Genomic DNA, 20,928 nt, shown 5'->3' with positions numbered 1-20,928 from the left:
GAAATAGGAATTACACCTCGGGGATCACTTCTGTGGCTCTGCTCGACAGGGGCATAGGAAATTAACTTTCGTGGGTTGGCGTAAGCCAGGGAACTTTGTTGGCTAGGCTTACGTAGGCTCTTAAGCCAACAGCCTAGTACCTACCTATGAACCTATCCACGGGAACCCCAATACCCCAGAATTCCTTCCCAACAGGTGGAGCCAGAATCCGATCTGGCCTCTTAGGGACTGGCTCAACTGGGTCAGGCTCCTTCCACGCCTGCCGAGAGACCAAATCAATGAGCTCATTGGCTGGCAGAGTAACCCAGGAGGAAAGACGGGCCAGCTCCAAAGGCCTCCAGAAATACTGATTTCTCTGGTGAAGGGTTGCTGTAGGACCAAAACCCTCTCTGCTTAAGGATCTCAAGGATGTCTCCAAATGAGATGTCTTCTGAAGGTGATAGTGGGGACCCTTCTCCTTCATTGAAATCAGTATTCTCAGTGACTGACTCTTGCAGAGAGTCCAAGTGACTCCTCTTGCACTTTCTCTTCCTAGGGACTTCCTCGGTTGGATGTTCCAGTGAAGTGTCAGAAAAGATTGTAAAACCCTGCTGGGTGTTCTGGGCGTCATTAGCTGGCTGTCCCTATGGCACAGAATAATGTGGCTCCAAGCACAGAGACATTTGGGAACAAGATTGGAGATCTGAGGGGGTAAGATCCAACTGTCCTATTGGAGCAGAGAAAATGTCTCAAAGGCAGACCGCTCCAGAGAGAAGGAGGACATCAGCCCCGAGAAGGCAGGCTTCTGGATCACTGCCACCCTCTGTCCTGAAAACAACCTCCCTTACGAGGAAGTCAGAGCTGAGCTGCCCAATGCTGAAGCACCGAGGGGCACAGACAGCTCCAAAAACCTCAGAGTCGACTCAACTCCCCAGAGCTGACAAGAAAGCTTAGGCTCCGACAGTCACCTGGATCTGAAAATGCTAGAGCCGATGCTTTCAGAACAAGCTTTGGATCTGAAGATAAAGTTATTGTCAGATCCGAGCCAGACAGACTCGGAAGGGATCAGAGAAGGAACAAGTAGTGGTGGTGTGGTAGATGGATGGCCTTCCTGACCCAAGGGGGTAGGAGCCGGTAAAAAACCTGTCTGTATCTGTGCTGAACCTTCCTCATCATTTTGTCCACATCTTCTTCCATCAAACTCCTGACAGAATGAGACGAGGCAAGGGATGATGACTTAGATCGATGCCTTTCCAAAAAAGGTTGAGGGAACCCTGGAAGGCACTGGGTCATATATAGGAGAGTACTTAATTCTAGGAAGGCTTATTGGATCTGAAGCAGTCAGATCAGAGACTGTTGGATCCATTGATTTCTTCTTAGGATCAAAGGAAGAGTAGCCTTGAACTGGTTTTGGGTTCGCTTTTGGTCTTTTTCTTGGTGGCTTCGACGATGGAGTTGAGGAGGTAGAGGGCTTAGGAGATTTAGGCAGTGACTCCTTAAGATTTTACTTTGGGGGACCTAGCACCAAAATAGCTTCAACAAAGGAAAACTGAAGCAGTCCTTTAAGAATCAAATTATTTCTATTGACAACTGCCCTGGAATTAAAGTTTTTGCACATTGTACAATCCTTCTGTAGATGTTGAGCCCAATTTGGGGTCCTAATGGAGAGATAAGTCAGCAAGCAAGGGGTAGTATTGTTGAAACTGAATTCATCCTCGAATCTTGGTGAGTACCTTTGCGAGGTGGACCATGTTTTACACAAAATCTCACCAAGACGACACTGATATATAGATTGTGTGCATATAGCATATATCATAGACAGAGGTAGGTTAAAAATAAAAAAGAGAGCTGGGAGCACAAGACTCAGGATAAAAAAGTGCCCAATCCTGGTAGCCACACTAGTGCCAGGACTGGAAACTTTGACAGTGTAGAATCCTCAAAATACAGAAACATTCCTACAATGGGGCCAGGCCAGAGCCAGGGGGAGGATGGCCCCTCTGTTGCAGAAGGAAGTAGTAGTCCACAAAAATCACAAAAACTGATCGGCCAAAGAAGAGCCATAAAGATGATAAAGTGAACTATTGAGGATAAGAAAGAAATTATGTATTGTTACTATTATGCAAAAAGCTCAGAATTTCCAGACACAAGACATACAAAACGATTAAGAGAGAAATTAGAAGAAAGAAAAATATTTCCACAGGAAAAACTCAAAAGCTTCAAATGAAAATGTGTGTTCATTAATACAACAGATTTGTGAAACACAGTACATAAATCAAGTAACTTTGATCTGCTTGGAAAAAGAAGCATCTGAGGAAGTGCAAAAATGAAAATATAAATAACAAAACCTAGAGATATTTGAAAAGTATAAAAAAGAAATATGGACATGGGAAAGAAAGAATTTTGATATGATGCAATGTTTTTGCAAAGGAGAAAGCCAAATTAATCAATATAAAGAAGGCAGCTCCAAAGATATTTGAAGAGCAATACAGGCAAAGCCATCTGGCTATGGAAAATTTCACAATAACAAAAAATATCACAAAGAGGGATGTAGAAAAGAAGATTAGTAAAGTAGAAGTTAAAAAACAGAAGTTGAAGTTACGGAGTGCCTGCGAACTGAAGGATTTGGTGTAGAAGGTCTAACACAGGTTACATCACAGGTTCATAGGTGTGTACTAGGCTAATGGCCCTGGAGCCTTTACAAGCCTAGCCCATAGGATTACCCAGACATCGTGCCACCCGACCTTAGTTCCCAGTGCATGATAAAGTGAGTTCCCACAGTAAGGAGAAGCAGGAAGATCAGGAGACATCTGAAGAAGAAATATGGACATGGGAAAGAAAAAGAGATTTAATATGGTGTAATATTTATGCAAAGGAGAAAGCAAAACTAATGAATACAAAAAGAGCAGCACCAAAGATATCTGAAGAGAAATACAGGCAAAGGAATCTGGACATAGAAAACTTTACAATACAAAAAATAAGAAGACAAAGAGGAAAAGTAGAAAAGGAGATTAGTAATCGAGAAGTTAAAGAAATAGAAATTGAGGTTATGGAGTACCTGTGAAGTGAAGGATTCGGTGTAAAAAATCTAATTCAGAAAGCACCACAACAGGATAGAGCAACCAGTGGAACAGGAAGCAACTGGTCAGGTGCCATATGAAGATATTTTGCAGCCTTCCACAGGAAACCAATATAAACATTCACTCGAAGCTAGACATCAAGAGAAGGAACAGGAAACTGTGGAAACTCTGATGTGGTCAATGTTGAGGAATGATAGGCCAGGGAGTTCCCATATGACACAGCAATGGATGGCAAAGGATAAACATTAAAGAGAATGGGCCACAGGAAGATGTATAGAACTTTCAATAGAATGCCCACAGGAAATTGAAAATAAGGGTGTGCCCTCAGTTTGGAAGAAAATGAGCTAAGAGAAGAGTTGCTTAATTTAATAGACATAGATGGATATAATATAAGATCAATGAAAGAAATAGACCACAAAAGGTCAATAAAACCCAAAAAGTCAGAAGTCTGATAAAACAAATGAACACAGTAATTAGGACTGTTTATAGAGATTCATGTGATATAACAGAGGTAAACAGGATATACTACTGTGCAGCTAAATTAACAACTGATAAAGTACTACCACAAGAACACAGGGGAGTGAGGGAAAGGAAGCGGAGAAATTGAATACCATCATGGAAGCATAAAATAGAGAAAACTATAAAGCAAATAAGACAAAAATTGTCACTGTTAAAAGACTATAGAAGAGGGAACAGATCAACAAAAATATTAAGAAAGATAGATGTGATAAAAGCAATGCTCAGTATTAGAACAGACAAGGATCTATCATGCACTATCGCAAATAATAAACTAGAAATTTCAGCACAGGCAGAAAAACTTCTTAACAGTCGGAGAGATTGAAACAAAGTTAAGAAAAGCATCTAATTGGAAAACTCCAGGCCCTGATGCAGTACCTAACTTTTGGTTAAAAGCATTAACATCTTTGCACGAACATTTAGCAGTGAGTAAGAACTATTTATATGCGTATCCCGAACAGACACCGACCTGGCTAACAGGAAAAGCAATGCTCCTACTTAAGAGTGAACCTGCAAGCCACCTTAAAAATTATAGACCAATAACTTGCCTTCCAACTACATATAAACTACACACATGAATTGATGCTGACAGAGTTTATAGTCACTCAGAAGAAAACTCAATTATGGCATTAGAACAAAGGGGCAATAAAAGAAAATCATATGGAACAAAGAATCATTTCTTGTTAAATAGTCATAGAGGAGAAATGTAACAAGGAGAAAAATCTAAGTATGGCATGGATCGACTGCAAAAAAGTATTTGATTGTTTCCACATTCATGGATGAAAGAGTGCTTAAAAATGTATAAGATACAGCCTACTCTGATCGACTACATTATAGTGACCATGAAACAGTGTCAGACCACTTTGCATTTAAGCCACGATAAAGGACAAATTATTATCTCAGGGATAAAAATTAAAATGTAGATATTCCAGGGTGACTCTTTGTCACCGCTGCTATTCTGCCTTGCCATTAACCCATTAAGCTGTTTACTTAACAGCTTAGGCCATGGCTATAATTTGGTTCCTAGAAAACAACAAAGTGTAAAGGCTTCTCATCTTCTATTTGTCTATGGTTTAAAACTGTATAGCTCATCAGATGAGGAACTGAAAGCACAACTGCAAGTTGTCAAAACTTTTTCAGATGATATAAGAATGTCATTTGGTCTTGATAAATGTGCAAAACCAACCTTTAAAGCAGGAAAACTGCAACACTAGGAAAACATCAGTTTGGGACAAGAATGTGATATAAAAAAAACTTGAGCAAGAAGGAGTGTATACATATTTTGGAACTAATGAAGGATCAACAATAAAACAGAAATAAATGCAAATAAAACTTAGTAAGGAATACTTCAGAAGTTTTAAATTCATCCTGAAAACAGCACTGACATCTAGGAACAAAATCTAAGTTATAAACCAATTTGCTCTTCTTGTCCTAACTTACAGTTTTACAGTGACTGGCTGGCCCCATAACGTGTTGGATAGGTTAGACAGGAAAACAAGAAGGATGCTTCATGCTCACAAAATGATTTATAAAAATCAGTGCATACCACGATTATATATTCCCCCTTCTGAAGGAGGGAATCGGCCTCCTTGAAATTGATTACATGTATAGATCTGCAATTGTGGGACTCCACACATATTTGCTGACCTCATAAAACCCATATATAGTGAAAGTTTTGAAACATGAGGAGAATAAATCTAAGATGACTTCTCTACTTAATCTAGCAGAAGCATATCGGCGTCAAGCAGGAGTGGAAATCAAACCAGAAGTAGATAAAAAAACAGGCAGCAACTGAATGTGCCAAAAAACAAAAGAAAGAATATAAGATGAAGGACCAGATGAGAAGGCAAGAAATGTGGAAAATGCATAAACATAGTTGCAAGTATAGAAAACTTCTGGAAGAACCTCATGTTGATCAGGAACGAACGCATGAATGGTTAAGGAGAGGTGAATTCAAACCAAGAGATGAAAGGTTAATATTGGTGGCACAAGATAGTGGGGTACATACATGTTGGTTTACAAAGTCCAGTGAACATGTGGGTGAAACAGACAAATGTAGGTTTTGCAAAACAGAATTGGAAACAGTTGCACACCTTGTTGCTGGTTGCGACATAGTAATGGCAGAAGAACTGTATACTGAAAGGCATAATAATGTGGTTAGACTGCTGCACTGGGGATGGCGCAAACATTATGGTACTGAAATAGCTGAAAACACTGGAAACATGAGTCACAAAACATCACAGAAAATGATGGTCTACATCACATGGGATCATCCATTACCAACAGTTCAAAAGATACTAGAAAACCGGATATAGTGGTCCAAGAAAAGAAGACAAAACTAGCATTGATCATTGAAATCACCACACCCAGTGACTGCAGTGTCCTGCGTACAGAGAGACACAAAGTCATAAAATATCAGGATTTGCAAGCAGAAACAAGAGCAATGTGGAAAAAAGATACCCAGTTAGTTCCAATAGTAGTAGGAGCATTGGGTCTTATAAAAAAAGAGTCTGCAGTCATATTTATGCATGCTAATTACACATAACTCCGTGCAAATTGCAGAAGGAGTCATTACTGGGCATATTGCCGGTGCTGCGAAGAGCACTTTTGGCTGACATCAGAGAGTGAAACAATGCTAATTTCATGAACTTTAATCGTACTTTGACTTAGGAATGGGGTCCATTCCCGTAATGGTATTAGAAACGCAAAAAAATTTGGAGAAATTTAAGTAAACAAAAAGAGTATATGCATCCGAAAGAGGCAATTTATGCCCGCACTTTTGACACTTCTTGAAATGGGACAGTTCTTTTTCAGGTATGTAAAAACGAGAGAGTGAAGAAAACTTTTTTTTTTGTTATTAAAAATAGAAAAAGAAATACCAACAATGGTAAGAAGATTACACTGTTGTGTAGAAATAGGGAACAAGTTACCAATGATGGTAAACAAGAATTACAGAAAACGTAATAAAGGTAAAGGAGAAATACAGAAAAGATGAAAATTGATTCATTATGGGTAAGGCAGAAGTTCGAGATCTTTTTGGTTAACCCGAACTTTAGTAAAAGCCGAGTCAGATCCGAGGATCAGATCTGAACCCAACATTTGAGGACAGAATGAAAACTGACATCAGATTTAGAGATAAAACATTTCAAATGCAGATTTCTCAGGTTTTCATGTATTATTTTATATGAAGCTTTCTAACAATCTTTAAAGGAGACATTAGCAATAAAACTTGTGTTGAAAGAATGCCAGTAATGTGTGATACGAATTCAGCCTGTATAGGTGTTAATGATGTGGTAATTGTTTGTGACATTCCAGTACTTTCTTTTGTATATGCTATCTAAACCAAAATGTCTGGAGGTGTTGTAGTGATTATCTAGCTGGGCAGGGCTGACTAGTCACTTGTCTTCGGCTTTTATAGAAAATAAAATTAAAGGGAAAGAGTACTGTCACTCAGGGCAAGCGCAGGACAGGATGACTCAATTAGAGGTGACTGACGGTCCCTAACAGCATGCTCCTGGTACAGTTAAACAGGTGGTGTTATTTATCAGTACTGTTTAAAACATACATTGGTTTAATTCTTGAAGGTCTGTATCCCCGTGGTGTGGAATACTACACCTAGACGCAGCTGAAGTAAAGGCAGAGCCTATGGGGCTTAGAGTCAAAACCAGCAAAAATGAATAAAATCAGAGAGTCATATACAGATAAATAATATGTAAACAGCCATTTACAACTAGGAGTAAACCAGTATAATAAAATTACATGTCAAAGGGAAAAAACAAAGCAATGAATCACACAATATCAAGCTGCAATTACAGTATTAAAGTAACTTCAATTATTGAACATTAAAGAACAAAAGCAGCAGTTTCAGTAAAGGTCATATATGTCGCCAAAAGACCAATTAACAGGATATGCACTTTTTACAATAGTAATAACAGAGAGCTAGATATATTAGAACTAGACATATTATACATTGTAAAACAGCAGTTTCAGTAAAAGTCATATATGTCGCCAAAAAGGGTCTATAGTAGATGATCGAACTTCCAAAAGTTCGACTGTCATATGCTCAACACCATATGATTGAACTTTTAAAAGTTCGATCTCATAAGAAAAAAATAAACTACACAAATAACCTACCTGAACATTTTAAGCAAGGTGGGCTGCGCCTCCCACACCTCCCGTTCTTTAAATATACCAACTCTGAGATCTCACTACAGTGCAGAAAAAGGAAATCTTCCCATTGCACGCTGTATGGAGATCTCCATTAAAACATTTGAACTTTCAAAAGTTCAGTCATATGGAGTCGACCATATGAAACTCGAACTTTTGGAAGTTCGAACTAACATAGACCCGCCAAAAAGACTAATTAACAGGACATGCACATTTCACAACAGTAATAATATAGAGCTAAATATATTATAAATTGTAATGTAGATATGTAATACATATATATATATATATATATATATATATATATATATATATATATATAAATATAAATAAATGTCAAATCCATTCCTTGTTGCATTCCTTTTGAGAGATGCAGACAAACTCCAGTTCACTTCTTCCACTTCTAGAATTGTATTCCTCTGTAGAAAGTTCAAAGTGTCTTCAAAAGTGTTAAAAGTCATACGTCCATCTGTAAGATGAATCTTTATTTTTGCTGGAAATAAAATTTGTATTTTAATACTGTTTTTCTCTAAGTCCTTTATAAGATGCACACATGCTTTCCTTTTTAACATAACTGAAGTTGAATAATCATTGTCAAATCTTATAAGGTTTTCTTTTATTTTAATTCAATTAGTCCATGCTGTTTTTAAAATCAAAATCTTTATCTTGGCTGGAAAACTGATCTGTACACCCACTCAATACCAAAGGAAAGAGATTCAGGCAGGTGCAGTGTCATACGCAGGCAGGTATTTAGAAACCGAATCATACTATCTCCTTCATCTTTCTCAAAGATGCTGTAAATCCTAATGTTGTTCCTTCTGGATCTGTCTTCTAGATCTTCTATTTTTCCTGAAATACATTATTTTGTTTCAGGAGAAATTCAGAAATATTCTCACTCTCATTGTCCTATTTAAATCAGTCATTGTCTCGTCTATACTTGAAATTTGTGAAGATTGCTGTTTCATAGCTTTACTCAGTACTTCTACCTGTTTTTCACATTCCTCCTTAATGTTGCTTACTTTGCTTTCCAATTTATCTATCTTTATAGAAAGTTCATTGATGTGATGAGTATAGACTGAATGTCTCTCTTCATTGTACTGTCTTGTATATGGGGTCTACAGTGACTCATTCTGAGGGACTTGGTTTCTTGACAGGAAAAATTATGAAAAAGGTTTCAAACTTAAAAATGCTCATTCTACAAATTAACTGCATCACCAAAAGACATAACCTTCAAAGAGAACCTGAAAATAAAGAACCGTTGTCTTCATAAGTGGTGTCACAATGCACAGGGAAAGGCATATCATAAGAGTATGTTAATCCATGATCCCTTATTATCACCCTCAGAACACTATGATGAAGGAGGTACGAGTTTTCCTCTTCCTCTCTGTAATTTTCCCCTGAAGTAGATGGTTTGCATTTAGGCCTCAAATTGGACTGACAACAGACCTCCCCTCTTGCACCTTTTTTAAAACAGCACCAGAATGACTGATAAAAGAGTACTACAGGAAGTATTTTGAAACTTTTTGAACTGCAAAAGCTACAAGATTATTAGGTCTCCTACCTTATGTCTTTTTGTTAAAAGTAGAAAAATGAACACAATTTTTGTATCATGCTCCTTCACAAAATAGACATGTGCAGATGAGTACCTCTCTGGGGAATTTGACAGCCACAGCAGCAACTGTTGGTGACTTTGCCATGATGATGTCATTCACTCAAACCACAGCCAGATGAAGAAATGGTGAAAGGCTGGGGGAGATGGGGTATAAGCAGAAATCTGCAGAGCATGACATTTCATAAACTACAATAAAACGAAGGCTGTTAATTTTATGTGCCTTACTGCTTCGATGCAAGTAGGGCAGATTGCGATGAAGAATAACAAGAGAAGAGTGGTAAGAGGGCATTAACGTCTGATGGAAAGAGGACAATTCAGGGAACCTAAATAAAGGTTCAAATAGAGTGGTAGAGGCTGAATTACAGAAGATGGGGTAATACACAACCTAGATTTTCAACCAATTTGTTTGCTGCAGCACTCTAGTGCATGCCATTTCATATTCTCAGAAGTCTCCAGTAAATAAACTTATTTGTAGACATATAATGTTACTTGTTTTTCCTGACATTGTCATCTAATATTTCTCCTCAAATGTACTTTTTAAATTCCAATCTTAATAATTTAGCTGGATCATTAGAGAAGATATCATGTGAGGTCATTCCAGGGCCTAAAAATAATAAAATAAATCTGACAACATTTTTAAGAATGCCGGATCAGAACTGACACAAGGAAAACTTTTAAGTGTTAACATAATTCTTAATGCCACATCTCATTTAAAATAATTCCTAAGAGGGGGCCTTATAAACTGAAGTACAGTTGTTGATCTACTCAACAATATGCCATTTGAAAATTAAATTGGTACACTTAAGGAAATCTTTTAATAAATTCTGCCACTTGAGATACTATGGTCTTACCCAGCCTCTGAAATACAAAGAGAGCTTGCAATCCATCATTCCATACAAAGCTGTTTGAGTTCTGCCAACGCAAATTCTGGAAGGAAATACAGAAAGGTGCTGCATTAACCTGGGTGCATAGAAAGGTTAAGAAGATTAGTAGGACTGAGGCACACTGTTAATAGAAGCTAACAAAGCTATTTGTATCCTCATGCTAATAGGGCTGTTTAATGCTCTTACACATACATCTCTCCTCCTCCCATTAGAACTCTCAACAGAAAAGTCATGGGGATGATCCCGTATTAGCTGTACAATAATCCAGCTGACCTTTCATTCCAATGTATCACAGAGCAATTTTTTAATGGAAGAACAAATTCCTTTAACAGATAATACAGCATTTATTTGTCAACCTTTTTCAAGAATCTTTTGTCAGTCCATTAAGAAGTAACATGAAGGAATTGGAAAATATGTCATGTAGAGTTAAATACATAGCTGTATGATTCATTTATCATGCCTTTGTTTGGAAAACATTCTCTCACAGTTAGTTTCATCTTATTTCTGTGAACTTCTGAGTAGATTCAGATTACTTCTTCTTTACAGTTTTCTTCTGAGATGTTCACAGACTCTGCAAAGCTCATTTGCTTCAAAATGCAGCTTGAAATGACACATGAAAAATAGCACTGGAGTACAACAGAAAGACAAAGACTAGGGAACAAGTATGCAAACATTTAGAATCTGGACTGTGAGAATATTAGGAGCAATTACTAAAATGTGACCTTAAAATTAATCAAAAGATAATATCTCAGCAGTTACTTTTTTATTACAGACATCCACATCACTAAGCCTTTCTGAATTCCAGAGAAACTCTGTCCTGCCCCATCAATCTTTTTGAACTGTGACATTTAATTGTTAGTTGTTTTTCCTTAAAAAAGAGGGTATTTATCAGTACAAATCCCATAATGACTACTATGCTTTGCAAATATGGTATAATGAACTATTGCTGACATGCAGTAAAACCAAACCTTAAAGTATTTTGGACATTCATTTCTTAAATGTATTTGTTAATTAGGTAGGACATTTCTATAACAATAGGCCTTTTCAGACACTTTGGGTCACAGACAAAAAAAACTATTACAAGAAAACATTTTAAGATATTATAGGCCACTCTTATGCTCACCTTTCTTGAGGTGTAAGAAGCTCACTGTCTTGCAAGTAATAGGTGGGCTGTAACTGGCTAGACTAGAGCAAGGATGGGAAGGTAAGAAAAAAAGAAGTTATGTACTCACCATAACGTTCCATCTGAGTAGATACTTCATTTGTCTGCAACCTGTGGGTGTCGGATCCGATCTGGCAGCTTTCCAAGCTCCAAGATCCGAGCTCCTAGCTCCTCCCCCCTACCCATAATCCCCTACTACTAACCACATTACCTCAGATCGTTTTTTTTGCCTCACCAACTTGAGACAGAAACAAACTCCGAATGATCAGGAAATTCCCGACAGGTTTGGGAGATGGCAGGGGGGGGGGTCGGTTGCAGACAAATGAAGTATCTACTCAGATGGAACGTTATGGTGAGTACATAACTTCTTTATCTGAAGTAGTTACTTCATTTGATCTGCAACCTGTGGGACAGAGTCCCCAGCTAACCTACAAGAACCTGGGTGGTCCTTACGGAAGGATATTCCGAAGCACCGCGGAGCCAAAAGAAGCCCTACTCCTGGAAATCATATCCAGCTTGTAATGAGAAATGAACGTATGAGATGAGGACCACGTAGCTGCTGAACATATATCGTCTACTGGAACCCTAGACCAAAAGGCTGTTGAGGTAGCTACAAATCTTGTGGAATGAGCACGGATGCCAACCGGAGCTGGCTTGCCAGACGAAGTGTATCCTAGCATAATGCTCTGACAGATCCAATTTGCTACAGTCACTTTAGTAATTGCCTTGGCCATGGCTGACTTTGCATAAGAAACAAACAACTGGTCCGACTTGCGAAACTCTGTAGTCCTGTGCAAGTAAAAATGCAGTTGTCTGTGTACATCCAGTTTGTACAACGTGTATTCACCTTTGTTGTGAAAATTTGGGAAAAATACAGGAAGATTTATTGACTGATTAATATTTGATTCTGTAGCCACCTTAGGCAAGAAAGACGGATTAGTCCTGGGGGACACTCTATCCTTGTGAAAGATAAGGTTCGGAGGTTTGATACACAGAGCTTGCAATTCTGAAACCCTCTTGGCTGAAGTAATAGCCACCAAGAAAGCCGTTTTCCAAGATAAGAACTTCAACGGAACCGAGGCCGCAGGCTCGAAAGGTGGTCTCGTCAAGGCTTGCAAGACCAGAGTGAGATCCCACGGGGGAACCACAGTCTTTACAGGTGGTTTCAAAAGAAAACGCCTCTTAAGAAGGTTTTGCACAACTTTGTAGATGCTAAGGAGCCTATGCCATCCCCCACATGAAAATGGGAGATGGCCGCCAGCTGCACCTTAACCGTGGAGGCACTTGCTCCCTGCCTAAAAAGCAGGGAAAGGAAGTCCAGAATAGTCGGAATAGGGACAGTAAATGGGTCCAAGTCTTTGTCTTTGGCCCAGATGGAGAAACATTTCCATTTACTGTTGTAAAGTTTTCTGGTAGACGGTTTATGAGCCGCCACCAGAATGGCCTTAACGGGGGATGAGATACCGGGAGTCCTAGCCATTAATGGAACTGGATCAACCAAGCAGCAAGTTTGAGATTGACCAGGTTTGGGGTAGGGCATCCTGCTGGATGCGAGATTAGATCTGGACTGGGATCCAGAATCCATGGAGGAGCCATACTGTGAGACCACAGAAAGGGGAACCAGATCTGTTGAGGCCAGAATGGGGCTATGAGGATAACTCTGCTTCCCAACCGACAGGCTTTCTGGATGAATTTCATCATGAGTGGGAGGGGGGGATAAGCATAAAGGAGTCCGGGGGGCCAAGCATGGACTAGAGCATCTCTGGGGGTCTCCCCTCTGGGCGGAACTATCGCGAAGTACTCGCTGCATTTTGTGTTTAAAGGAGAAGCGAAAAGATCGCAGCGAGGCTGACCCCATTTGTGGAAGATCTGCTTTGCAACAGACGGATTCAGAGACCACTCGTATGGAGTGAGGAGCACCCGGCTTAGCTTGTCCGCTAATATGTTAGACCGTCCCAGAATGTGCGTTGCTATCAGAAAGCGGTTAGTGGAAATCGCCCATTCCCACACTCTCATGGCTTCTCGACACAGGGGATAAGATCTGGTCCCTCCGTGTTTGTTTATATACCAGACCACTGACATGTTGTCCGTCTGGATTGCAATAGTCCCCAGGGGAAGAAGGTCGTGGAGAGCTGGCAACGCCAGAAGCACCGCCCTCATCTCTAGGACATTGATATGCAATGCGGTCTCTAGGGAAGTCCACGTGCCTTGAACGGATCTGCCTGAACAATGCCACCCCCACCCGAGGCAAGAAGCATCTGTGGTCAACGTGGCTTCGACCAGGGAGATCACAAAGGGCCTCCCTTCTCTGAGTTCCTGCGCATGTAACCACCACAGGAGGGAGTCCCTGCACACCCTGCTCAGGGGTATTGGCGTGCTTAACGGGTGGATCGACAGGGACCATTGGACTTGAAGGGTCCACTGTAATATGCGCATTCGCAGACGGGCATGAAGAGAGAGACCGATCGCTACTGACATAGACCCCAGTGCCCTCAGGACTAACTCCGCCGGAGGAGCAGGGCTCCGAAGAAGGGCTAACACCTGATACGACTCGGGAGATTCGTGTATCTAACCTGGCCCCTATGAATTCTAGGGCTTGAGTTGGGCACAGGCAGGATTTCTGCTCGTTCACTGAGATGCCTAGGTTGTGGGCCAGAGACAGAGCATAATCTCTCGCCACACAGAGCTGATGCCTGTTGGTCGCGGTGAGGAGCCAGTCGTCTAGGTAGGGGAAGACCTGAATGCCCTGAAGTCTCAGGTGGGCTACAACCACTGCCATGACCTTGGTGAACACTCTGGGGGCTGAGGTGAGGCCGAATGGAAGAACCCTGAATTGATAATGACTGGCTCCGAGCCGGAAGCGGAGAAACCTCCTGGATCATCTGTCTATCAAGATGTGGTAATACGCATCCTTGAGGTCTAATGAGCACATCCAGTCGTTCTCCCGCAGAAGGGGGAGAATTGATTGGAGAGTGACCATTCGGAACTTTTCCTTGGGTATGAACAGGTTCAGAGTGGAAAGGTCCAAGATGGGTCTGAGGTCCCCCGTTTTCTTTGGCACCAAAAAGAACCTGGAGTAATAACCCAATCCGGACTGATCTGGGGGGGGGGCTGGATGGCTCTTTTTCTTAGCAGCTTTGAAATCTCCAAAGCTGCTGCCTCCCTCTGATCGGGTGGGACATCGGGGAGACTTCTGGGTTTGGGGGGAAGGTTTATGAATGGAATGGAGTATCCTCTGGATATGATCAGGAGCACCCATCGATCTGTTGTAAGGGACTCCCAGTTTGACAGGTGCTCCGACAACCGCCCCCGACTGCCTCCAGAGAGGGACAGTCGGGCAAGCCCTCAGGGCTGTTGCGTGGGTCTGTCCGAGAAAGGTTCTCTAGACCCGAAGTTACGCGGCCCCCCCTCTGCCTCTGGGCTGGCATCCACCTTGTCCTCCTCTGCCTCTAGAGGACGAGTGGTCCGCAGCAGGATGGGATTGCTGAGACTTACGGAACCACAGCTTCTTTTGTCCCCTCTGATTCCTGGAGAAGGATCTTTGGGGATTAGAGAAGCGGACTCCGATGGCAGACAGCTTCTTCCCATCCTTTTTGCTTTGGACCAGCTTGTTGCGAACAGTTTTGCCAAACAAGGCAGAACCGTCAAAAGGGGCATTCGTGAAGGACGCCTTGAAGGGATCCGCGAAGTCGAAAAGACGGAGCCAGGAGAGACGTCGCAAGATGACCCCAGCACCACTAGCTCTAGCGGCTCCCTCCATTGCGTGGGAGAGAAGCCGCATAGATGTATTGGAGATGGATTTTAGAGTGGCCATTCGAGTCTCAAAAACCTTCTTGTCTGCGACCGACATGGACTCCGGGGGGGCTGCAGCGTATTCCTTAATCAAGTCTCGCTGTAGCCTAATGGTATGTGCCATATAGTTCAGCACCCTTATGGAAAAGGTCGCTGAAGCAAACATCCGCTTCCCAATCTGGTCAAGCGCTCGAGATTCCTTATCCGGCGGGTGAACAGAAGAACTCTCCTGCGCGAGTTCTTTCTTGGTGGCCGCCGCCACCAACATGGCATCAATGGGGGTTCCTTTGGCCCAAGACGGTCTATCTGTGGGGGGACTGAGGACTTTATCGGGGCGCCTAGGGATTGGCTCCACGGTGTCCGGCTCCTTCCATGCCCTGGTGGTAATTAAGTCCACCAGGGGGTCGGCCAGAGGGGACACCAAGAAGGTAGATGGGCCTGCCTCAAAGGCCTCCAGGAACACGGACTCATCAAGGGAGGGCTTTTGGGCTGACCACCCCCCTCTGATACGCAACATTTCCATGATGTCTCCAAAGGAGACATCTTCAGGGGGTGACCTTGGGGAACCCTCCATATCATCTAAGTCTGTGTCTGTGGTAACGGACTCGGGGGAGTCCAGGTGCCTCCTTTTGCACCGATGTTTCTGAGGGACCTCCTCGGTGGGGCTGTCCGAAGAGGGCTCGTCCACAGGTTGTTGTTCCTCCGCGGGAACTAGCTGGAGGGCTTGGGCAGGCTGTCCCGATGGATGGATGATGGAAGACAGACCCTCATACAGTGGGGGTACGGGTGGATCCGAAGCCCGGGTCGGGGATCTGGAGGACCTCGACAGTACCCTCTCCACTACCTCAAAAGCCGAAGGAGAGCCACTCTCGCCAGCCTCTGAGAGTAATCTCCTCGGCTCCGAGGAAGGGATCAGGGTCGGAGCCGATGCAGTCAGCGCCGAGGCAGAGGTGTGCTCCGATGCCAACAGCGCCGAAGGCACAGCAACTCCCTCGGATCCGACGCTCAGCCCTCGGCCCTGAGAGCTCAGGTCCGACAAGCTCGAAGGTATAGTCGGCGTCAAAGAAACCACCGCTATCAGCGCCGACAATTCCCCTGGTCCGAATGGGCCTGGAGCCGATGACTCCGAGACCCGAAAACAAGTCGGAGAAGGAGTGATCAGGGCAAATATGAGGGCCGCACTCCCCCCCCAGAGGGGGGGGAGGCAAGAGCATCCCCATCTGCATTTGGGTCTGCAAGAACCGACGCATCATCCGATCCATATCCACTTCGGAGATGCTTCGGGTTGACCTGGACGAAGTAGTAGAGACAGGCCGGGAGGGCCGCCTCAAAGATCTCGAGGGAGACCTATCCTCCTCCGGCGAGAAACAGGGTGAACGGCGCCGAGAGGAGGGGGATCCGGAGACCCTCGAGGGAAACTTCAGCACTTTCACTGGCAGAGCCGAAGGATGAGGTTCGGCCCACCTTTTGTGGGACCTATGTCCTTCTTTATCCTTGTGCCTCTTCTCTAAGTGGAGAGGCACTAGTTTCCCCAGAGCTCAAACCCGAAAAGGGAGGTTGCGTCCCGGATAGAGCTAAGGGGACAGACGGCGCCGAAGCTGCCGAAGCAGCTGGAGCCCGAACGGGAGCGGAAGAAGAAGCTGACTCCTGGGGGAGCTTTCCCGCCAGGATCAGCTTGTTCTTCCTATCCCGAAGTGCCCGGGGGTTAAAGGCCGCGCAGATCTGGCAGGCCCTCTGACAAATGGGCTGCCCCCAGGCACAAAACGCACTGAGTGTGGCCATCAGCTGGGGAAAGCTTGTGGCCACACTCAGTACATTTAGAAAAAACGGCCTTAGGCCCTTCAGACATCATTCACACACACACCCAAACACTAGGAGAGGGAGGGGGGTGAAGGTAAGCTAGCGATTAAAACTAACAAAAGGACCAAAAACTAGCACTAGGAGCAGAAAAAGGGGCTAGCACACACACAACGACAACTTTGGTTGAAAAAAAGTGGTTTAAAACCAGCAATGATCTCACCCAGCCAGGAGCTCTTCACAGGGAAGCTTCTTCAGCCGCGGCAAAAAACGATCTGAGGTAATGTGGTTAGTAGTAGGGGATTATGGGTAGGGGGGAGGAGCTAGGAGCTCGGATCTTGGAGCATGGAAAGCTGCCGGATCGGATCCAAGGTCAGATCCGACACCCACAGGTTGCAGATCAAAGTAACTACTTCAGATCAACTAGGACTCATTTACACAGGTTACCCAATGCAAATGTGCCTTAAAGCAATTCAGAAATGCAATGCCAAGGTGTGGTGAAAGGACACATGTACTCTTAAAATAAATGGTCTATGGACAACAGAACTGGACCCTGCAATACAGCAGAAACATGATGTGGCATGGTCACCCCATGTCACTTTGCAGATATGCAGTAGTGACAACTACCTGCCACCCATCTCTCATCCCATCCACATTGACATTTATACATACAGGTGTGTGCATATATATGCAGCAGGTATGCTACCCATAGCTCCAGACACTGAATGTAAGCTACAAATGCTGCTCTATTTGTGAAATGCTCCATTAAGCCTAGTGTAACAGACTATTTTGGAGTGGGTGGATAAATGGCAGAGGATTCCACATAACTAGTGGCAGCACTAGGGAGGGAAGGCACATGGGGGCATGTGCCCCCTTATGAAACTGTGTTCCCCCCAAGTGTCCCAGTCACTGAAATCAACATTACTCCCTTCCCTTCAAAAGTGCAAGCATGCTCTTCCAAGTACATTTTTGTCATGACTGCACAGAGTTTCACGCAAGCCCTTTCCACATACATACAAAGCGTGGTTTTGAAATTGAGAAAGTACATATGGAAGCAAAGTAAGCACAGTTTTGAAATGAAGCATGGTAAGAGCAAAGGTGTGCATGTGTGTGTGTGTGTGTGTGTGTGTGTGTGTGTGTGTGTGTGTGTGTGTGTGTGTGTGTATATGTGTGTGTGTGTGTGTGTGTGTGTGTGTGTGTGTGTGTGTGTGTGTGTGTGTGTGCGCGCACGCGCGTGTGTCTGTGTAAAATGCTACTATCAGTCAAAGCTGTTAGGTTAAATTACTTGTACACTAATGTGGAAGTAGAAAGACTCAAACCTTGTACCTTGCTCAGTAAGAGCTTGTAGCCTTAATCCACCATATCAACTGCCAGCCCTCCATTAACTTTCCTTTTTTTTTGGGGGGGGGGGGTGGTAAATCACTGAGGGAATTTCTTAGTTCTCTTTGCTCAGAAAATGCACGTCCATGCAATCATGCAATACCTGTTGTTGTTCTGTTAACATTTTAAGTGGATTAGAGTTGTTTAGCACTTAGCTGAGCTGTTAATGGACTGCTTCCTGTTATTAAAAGTACAGGGTTTGACTCTTCCCATCTCCATTTGCCTCACTCAGATATTACTCTTGGTTTACCGCTAGAAAGGACAATTTCTCCAGTGGTTTTACCTGGTTAGCAAACAGATGACAAAATAGTATTTAAAATTTAGCTCTTTTGGGGTCTTCGCCCCACCCCCAATTATTTTTGGCTTTGTCTGGAATTTTTGAGCAAGGAAATTGAGAATTATTTTGTTGCGTTCATGTAATATTTGTGGCTTTCTGGCAAACTGTTGCATACTGTAGTCACTAAATAATGGCCATTAAGTGAATTTTGTATTTTGTATCTTTTAGAACATGTTTGATAATGCAAAGCTTGTTATTTTGCCATCTTTCTAATTACATAAGAGAAATATTTAAAAGTTGTTCCTGATTTTATTCCTCATTTCTGATTCTTAAACTATGAAGTGGACAGGGCAGAGGGGTGCTGCACTGTATGGTGCTGTCGTCAGCAAACTGAGATACACTTCTGGGCCATTATTTATGAATTTATTCATTTACCTGATCTCAAACAAATATCAAATGTGTACAGTTACAAGTGGCTTCAACTAATATACGTGTGTGGGGGTCCACGCGCACGCACGTGTGCCAATGTGCAAACTTGTGTGCAGGCCAAAGATCAAAGTATCTGCACTATAGTGGGTAGAATGAAGTAATAACTGAGAGTGGGAGAAAAGCTAAAGTTATTTGTCACTGAGAATTTGTTGTTAAGTAGAAATGCTAAGAGAGAATATGAAAATAATTTCCTTATTTTGCGTGTGTGGAGGAGGAGTGAGGTCCTGGACTTTTTCAACTTAGGGTCAAGTCACTAATGTTTAGATGTGTGATAAAAAAACAACATATTACAACTGATGTATAACTTTTTTGTCTTGTAAATACTGTAAAAGGAAAAGTTTATGTTGCCAACTATGTGACTGTTCTGACAAGCAGAGGGAGACTGGAGGTATTAAAGAACGCTTTTGAAGTATAAAGCCAACAGTTTAACTATGATGTGTGCTTCCTTCCTAATTGTTAGTAAACGTGTCATATTTTACCCATATATTCTACATTGTGTAAGACAGTGTAATATTCCACATTCTGAAGCTGGAAGGCAGACTGTAGCTCTTTAATTATTTTGCTTGTTGATGGTATGGTATGGTATGATATGGTATGGTATTCATGGTGTTGCATGCCTGCTATTACTCTACACTGTTGATGCTGATTGGACTGATTGTGTTTTTTTTTTTTTTTGGTGGGGAGGTTGGTTTAACGCTCATTTGAGACTTTGGACTTTTGCAACTTGAATTGTTTCTCCTGAGAGTCTCAAATGTTTAAAGAACCGGGTATATGTTAAAACAAGTATAAAATAATATTTTAACCATGCTGTGAGTAAATGTTCCACATTTTGTCCATTTGTTCAACCTTATGAGAAGTAGTATATTATTCCATATTTTGAAGATGGAAAATTGACTATGACTGCAGTTTCTTTATTATGGTAATACCAATCCATAGTAAACTATCTGAAAATGAAGACGCCTCAGCTTAAAATTTAAGGATATGTAGTTTTAATTGTCTTACTCATTAAAACTGTAAATTCTTAAAAGTCCTCTGTTAAGACTTGAACATAGACATTTATAACAATATTCAGAAAAATCATAATTTCATCATTTAAAATCTTGCAAATCTAAAAAAAAAAATCCTGCAATTCCTGAGTGCTACCCATTCCTCAACTGTCCCTGGTTTTGCAGAATATCCCTAATTTTGCTTCAAATGTTTGTCATATCTCTCGGAGTATTTTTGAATTTCTGGTAAATCACTCATTATTACAGTCCGTCATTAATGCCAGTCATAAGTTTTACACTTTTATTATTCAAAAATACATACTGATGCGAAACATGTTTTAACTTTGTAAGTGAATTAGAGTAATATTTAAAATTGTTTCCAATTTACCTCCATTACTTTTGGCTTTACTTAGTATTCTTGATCAGATAAATTGAGAGGTATGGTGCTACACAAAAAAAAAAAAAATCAAATATAAATTATTTCTATTGGTATCATTTCAACAAATCAGAAATAAAGTACTAGGTAGTTCATGTTGTATTTGCTTGTACAGTTTTTGACTTTCAGTGCTGTTTTTCATGGAGGTCTGGAAAACTTAAAAAAAGTTATGTATCTACTATAATGTTAGATCTCTGTAGTCTTGTTTTGTCCAGCTCAACAACTGGGTTATTAGACCTGATCACATCTAACCTCAAGTGCTTTTTTCAAGAGCTTGGGTCAAAGGCTCTGACTCCTCCACCTACCCACAATCCCCGCTGGACCACAGACTACCTCAGATCAAGTTTGCTTGCTTATATTTAGAAATCTTCTAC

The 20,928-nt window shown here is 42.0% G+C and overlaps 1 protein-coding gene across 3 annotated transcripts in view; it reads right to left on the bottom strand.

Annotated features, from left to right (window-relative positions):
* TMEM138 (transmembrane protein 138) overlaps positions 1 to 20,928 on the bottom strand; it is a 797,942-nt gene that overhangs the window by 311,892 nt on the left and 465,122 nt on the right. For all 3 annotated transcript variants that reach the window (XM_044059747.1, XM_044059750.1, XM_044059748.1), the window contains one exon: positions 10,203 to 10,278. In XM_044059747.1, coding sequence (XP_043915682.1) covers positions 10,203 to 10,278 — 76 coding nt within the window. The remainder of the gene's footprint in view (positions 1 to 10,202; positions 10,279 to 20,928) is intronic.

Source organism: Protopterus annectens, chromosome 17.part0, assembly GCF_019279795.1.
Source record: "Protopterus annectens isolate FY-2018-M chromosome 17.part0, PAN1.0, whole genome shotgun sequence".
Classification (NCBI taxonomy): Eukaryota; Metazoa; Chordata; order Ceratodontiformes; family Protopteridae; genus Protopterus; species Protopterus annectens.
Note: the sequence above shows the minus strand (reverse complement) of the source record. Positions and strands in the feature narration are given on the sequence as shown.